Source organism: Olea europaea, chromosome 14 (genome assembly GCF_002742605.1).
Source record: "Olea europaea var. sylvestris chromosome 14, O_europaea_v1, whole genome shotgun sequence".
In the NCBI taxonomy this organism is placed as follows: Eukaryota; Viridiplantae; Streptophyta; class Magnoliopsida; order Lamiales; family Oleaceae; genus Olea; species Olea europaea.
Window position 1 is genome coordinate 16,971,077 of NC_036250.1, and position 5,273 is coordinate 16,976,349.

At 36.8% G+C, this 5,273-nt stretch overlaps 2 protein-coding genes and 1 pseudogene across 3 annotated transcripts in view; 1 reads left to right on the forward strand and 2 right to left on the reverse strand.

The window, feature by feature from the left end:
• LOC111409586 overlaps window positions 1-227 on the reverse strand; it is a 2,712-nt gene extending 2,485 nt beyond the window's left edge. Inside the window, exon 1 of the mRNA XM_023039617.1 lies at window positions 194-227. Coding sequence (XP_022895385.1) covers window positions 194-227 — 34 coding nt within the window. The remainder of the gene's footprint in view (window positions 1-193) is intronic.
• Window positions 228-988: 761 nt separating this feature from the next.
• LOC111409346 lies at window positions 989-1,181 on the reverse strand (annotated as a pseudogene).
• A 3,110-nt stretch (window positions 1,182-4,291) lies between these two features.
• The window catches only part of LOC111409347 (transport and Golgi organization 2 homolog), a 2,754-nt gene continuing 1,772 nt past the window's right edge, over window positions 4,292-5,273 (forward strand). The window contains exons 1-3 of one of the 2 annotated variants that reach the window (XM_023039401.1): window positions 4,292-4,434; window positions 4,514-4,697; window positions 5,195-5,263. In XM_023039401.1, coding sequence (XP_022895169.1) covers window positions 4,352-4,434; window positions 4,514-4,697; window positions 5,195-5,263 — 336 coding nt within the window. In that variant the 5' untranslated portion in view covers window positions 4,292-4,351. The remainder of the gene's footprint in view (window positions 4,435-4,513; window positions 4,698-5,194; window positions 5,264-5,273) is intronic. The other variant, XM_023039400.1, reaches the window with a different exon arrangement.

The following is a 5,273-nucleotide window of genomic DNA, read 5'->3' on the forward strand; positions in this document are numbered from 1 at the left end:
CCCCCAACCACCTCGGTTCTTCAGCATAAACCTATACCAAAACTTCTCTAAACTCCAATCATGATATAAATATCTATACTTGAACTTGGTGGACTATTATTTGGGGGTTCAAAAAAAATTTTACTCTAAAGTCCACGCATTACATTAATGATTATACTTGGACTTGGGGGACTATTGTTGCGTGCTGTCACACCTGTCCTACCCACCTGGGCCAGTGACCCACTCATTCTGATCCACGTGGCATTCCTGCCGAGGTGGCCCATATTGCCGAGGTGGGTTATATCCGAACTGCTTCTAACCGAGGCCCATGGCCCGAGGCTTGGAAGCCTTTGGTTGTAGCTGAGGTCCTCAAATGGACGAAGCCCCGAAGTTGATGCGCGAGCCTCAACCACAAGCATCCTCCATGGTCACTTCTCCCAAGAGATCGCCTGCACGGATCTTATTCGAATGATTGATGGAATGTCTGTCATAAGCATAAAGGTCAAGTCTTGTCACTAGCATGGAGGCCCTGCACAAGCAATAAATGCGCCGTAAGCTAGCGAGTCAAATCCCATGCCTAAGAACAGACGTTTAGACCAAGGAGATAAGGCCACGTGCCACTTCATCCAAGGGCTCCCATTCCATATGTATAACTATAAATACCCCCGTTGTATAATGTCAAAGGGCTAATGCAAGAATCAATACTAAAAACTACATTTTACTCAACTCTCTCCCATTTACTAGCAATACACAAATCGAGTTTATACATTTTTGCGTATACATCTACGAGCACCGGTTGGTAATTATTGTACAATCGGATTACGAACAACCCGTCGGATCCCGAACGTTACCGTCCCGCGTCGTTGGGCTACTCCCACGCCCCTTTGAACCGCTCATTTAGACCGTCCACGTGTCTTAGCGTGTTGGACATTCGCCCACGCAAGCGCGGGTGGGACCGGCATCTGTTGGCACACTTTTTGGGGTCAACAGCTCCTTCTCCCGTTTTGCATTTCCTTCGAAACTAAAAGCGAAGGAAATTAGAGTTCGAGCTTGAGTTCTTCTTTATTATCAGAGAAATGGTGGAGAATTTAAGGTCCGACCAAAATGATGGAAACCCAGACTCCAAACATTGCCAAGTGGGTCTTGAGCTGCTTCAACGCCTCTGCCTTGTTTGGCTTCCTCATGAACTTTTTGGGAAACATCTTCACCGTTGAAGTCGAAGCTGCTTCTACTTCTCTCATGTGGTGCTACAAAGACAGATCTGTTTGGGCGGCGGCTGCTGCTGCGATCATTTTTGGAAAATAGAACTTGAAATAGTAATTTTTTTTAAAGAATGTATGGTAAAAACAAGAATAAGTTTTTGCTTTACATGTAAAATAATTTTATTAGAGAATGCGTAGTTAAAAATAAGTTTTACATAAAAATAAGTTTGAAAAAAATGAAGCTCAAACATAATATCAGTTATATTATACAATAATACTAATTTAAAGTTTAATTTGGGGGCAATACTACAATGTAATAGTTCAAGATATTCCTCATAAAAATCAAGATATTACAATACAATATATAACAACATCATAAGACATTATGTCATTGACAAATTAATTTGCTCTGGCTTTACGAGATACAAAAGTTGCAATAGTTTTGAGAAATAGAACTTGGAACAGTGATTTTTCAAAGAATATTCGACTAAAAACAGGAATAAGTTACCTTAGAATAGTGATTTTTCAAAGAATGTACAGCTATAACAGGAATAAGTTTTTGGTTTACGTGTGAAATTATTTTATTAGAAAATGCATAGTTAAAAATGAATTTTAAATAAAAATAAGTTTGAAAAAATTGAAGCTCAAACTTAATCTCAATGATATTATACAATAATACCGATTTAAAGTTTAATTTATGGATCCATAACTATTGCAACTTTTGTATCTCGTAAAGCCAACGCAAATTAATTTGTCATTGACATAATGTCTAATGACGTTGTTATATATTGAATTGTAATATCTTGATTTTTACGAGAAATATCTTGAGCTGTTACATTGTAGTATCGCCCCCAAACTAATTCTAGCTAGTTGGAACATATATTTAAATCCCACCTCCAGCTACTCAATCCATAATGTCTATAACTTGATCTAGCTGAAAAACTTATAAGTGAGTCTTGACTCTGTCAATTTTAACTCATAGAATCGTGTACAATTTGAAGTGGCTAGTTACTAAATATTTATACAATGACACTATATTAAAAATAGCTTTCATCTTTTCTGATTGTGTGTGTGTTGTACTCCAAGTTGTAAACGATAGTTCAATATCTACATGAATGATATTCTCATAATAAAATATAAGGAAAACTTGATTATCGATCCCTAGCTAGATCTACCTGTCATCCTCTAAATCTAACCTATATGATAGTGTATAGTTATTTGTGATAGATATATTTAAATCTCCCTTCTAAGTCAAATGGGAATTATTATTACTTTATTTCATTATTAATGTATCTCGCCTAACTCCACCTTTCTGTTACTAATTGAATGTTATAATCTAGGATAATTGCATCAGCGGCCTCAAACCCATCACCTTTTTGCAAACGTTACATTGATCTTTATTTTATGTCATTTACAGCCACAAACCTTTCAAACATTAACACTTAGGATCCAAATGGGTAATTTTTATTAATTTGATCATTAATTGACCCAATAAATTGACTTTAACCATTTTTAGAAGGGATAAAATAGTAACTTTGAATTAAAATTTAAAAAAGTAAAAATCCTTGTTCATGTTATCTTTCCCAAACCCACTCCGGCCCCCCACGTCCTAAACCCATCTCCACAGCCCCATTACCGCCTGTCGATAATTTCAACAAGTTCTATTTGGACCCGGTTTTTAGTGTGCAAGATTTTTCTTGAGGAAGTTTTGTTAGCTTCAAACAATCTGAAAAACGTGTCGGGAGGAAGAAATTCCATGACACGAGGCACCCAATTTATCGGGAAGCGAAGCAGACGAACTTAGGTAAGTAAGTGTGTGAAGTTAGAGAACCCAACAAGAAGTCAAGAATTTTGCTAGGAACTTTCAACATAGCGGAAATGGCAGTGAGAGCTCACGATGTGGCGGCAATAGCGCTTCGCGGGCGGTAAACCTGCTCAAACTTTGCTGATTCAGCTTGTAAGCTACTGGTCCCGGCCTTCACTGGTGCTAAGGACATTCAGAAAGCGACATCGGAAGCAGCCAAGGCCTTTGGGCAACTGAATTTCGAGCCGAATGAAAGAGAGGAAGCTCCCAAGTAAGTCTGCCGCCTGCCATGGATTTACCAAAAAACCCAACGGCTTCTCTCCACAGGCAACAAGCTGCAGGAGGTGACGTGGATGTCGTGGTGTGTTTTTTTTGGTAGGGTGTGGGAAGGAGAAGACGGACAACGGTTTTAATTTTTTGATTGGTAATGTCAATTCAAAATTATCATTTACCCATTTTAAAATAGGTCAAAGTCAATTTTTTGTGCGTAATTAACGGTCAAATTAATAGAAATCATCCATTTGATCTCAAGTGCTAATTTTTGAAAGTTTCGGGATACCAGATGGCGCAAAGTGAATTTTAAGATATAATCAGCAAAAAAAAAAGTTATAGTTTTGGGACAACTACTACAATTATTCCTTATACAATTTTATAATTAGGTCTAAAGGAAAGGGGAAAAAATGTTTGTTTAGCTAAGAAAAAAGTGTAAAACGGAATTATTTTTCCTCAATAAAGCTATTTGAGTCGATTGCCCTCGTGATATTAGACTCCAACATTAAATAACATGTGAAAATTAGAACTCGACTTGATTAATATTGAAAGACAAAGTGAGTGGAAATACTAATTTACAACAATACGTTAATGTCGAGCAAGTAGGTTTTTATTGAAACTCACTTCAACTTATATTCTCAACTCGATCAAATTTACAACAACACGTTAACGTCAAGCAAGTAGGATTTTATTGAAACTCATTTCAACTTATATTCTCGACTCGATCAAATTTAGTATTTGTTTATTGTATTAGATAAGACTTCATCTTCTCATACGTGTAAAATTTTAAAGAAATCACCTCCATTTAATAAATAATTTTTGTTTTCTCAACCCCATCCCCAACCAAACGAAGATAAGAACAGCAAAAACAATGTTCCTTTGCTCCCTTTTCGTACAAGTTTGCAATACAAAGTCAAAGTTTTCGTCTCCATCATCTGGAATATTTAAAACTGGCAGCACTTGTTGTTTAATTAAACCACCCATAGCTAAATTATAATCAACTAGGTTGCCACCTACAAATTTCATATATAAAACAGAAAAATCCCAGAATGTTAGAAGTGAAAAAAACAGATTTAGATTTCTTTGATCTTAAAAAATGTGCATTTCTGTGTTTATGTGGCAAGCACATCCGATATATCCCTTTCTTCTTTTGCTCAACAGAGATGAATACCACAACAGGCAGGCTTTTCTTCACCCTTTCTTTAGTAATTTTAGCTTATTTTTCTTCCTCGGTAATTCTAAATTGTTACTTTTGCAGGCCTACGAAGCCGGTGGGATGGTGGGAAGGTAGTATGATATTGGGAGGGAAAGATGAAGTAGCAGGTGGAACATGGCTGGCCTGTTCAGGAGAAGGAAAAGTGGCTTTTGTAACAAATGTATTGGAGCTTCATACCCTCCCTGAGGCTAAAAGCAGAGGAGATCTCCCTATCCATTTCCTCGAGGTACCCTTATTCTCCGACCTGATATAGAATCTCAAAAGCTATCATTTTCGTTTCTAGGCATGCAAAATATATCATTTCTTGCTATAGAGCCCGTTAAAGGGTCATAATTGCTGCTGCATGAGAGATAATTGATCAATGGTTATTGAACTTCGCTATAGATTACTGTTTACACACTAATCTTTACAATGTTATTCGTTGTTCACTGAACTTTGTTATAGGTAATACTGATGGAAATAATATGGGTGATTAATGAGTAACTTTGTTCAAATTTAGATGAGCAACGAGTAATCTTTTAAATTTCAGTGGGCAAGTGGTAACATATAGAAAATTCAGTGAACAATGAGTAATTTTTTAAGTTTCGATGAGCTCGTAGTAACCTATATCGAAGTTCAGTGACCATTGATTAAATTTACTCGTTGTATGAACATCCTATGACTCATGGAAATAGTTTGACAGACGAGATCATTTTAAGTTGTTTTGTTTCTGTTGGAGGACAGAGCGAAAAGAGTCCAATGGAGTTTGCTGAGGAGTTGGTTAAAGCTGCACATCTGTATAATGGATTTAATCTGATAGTGG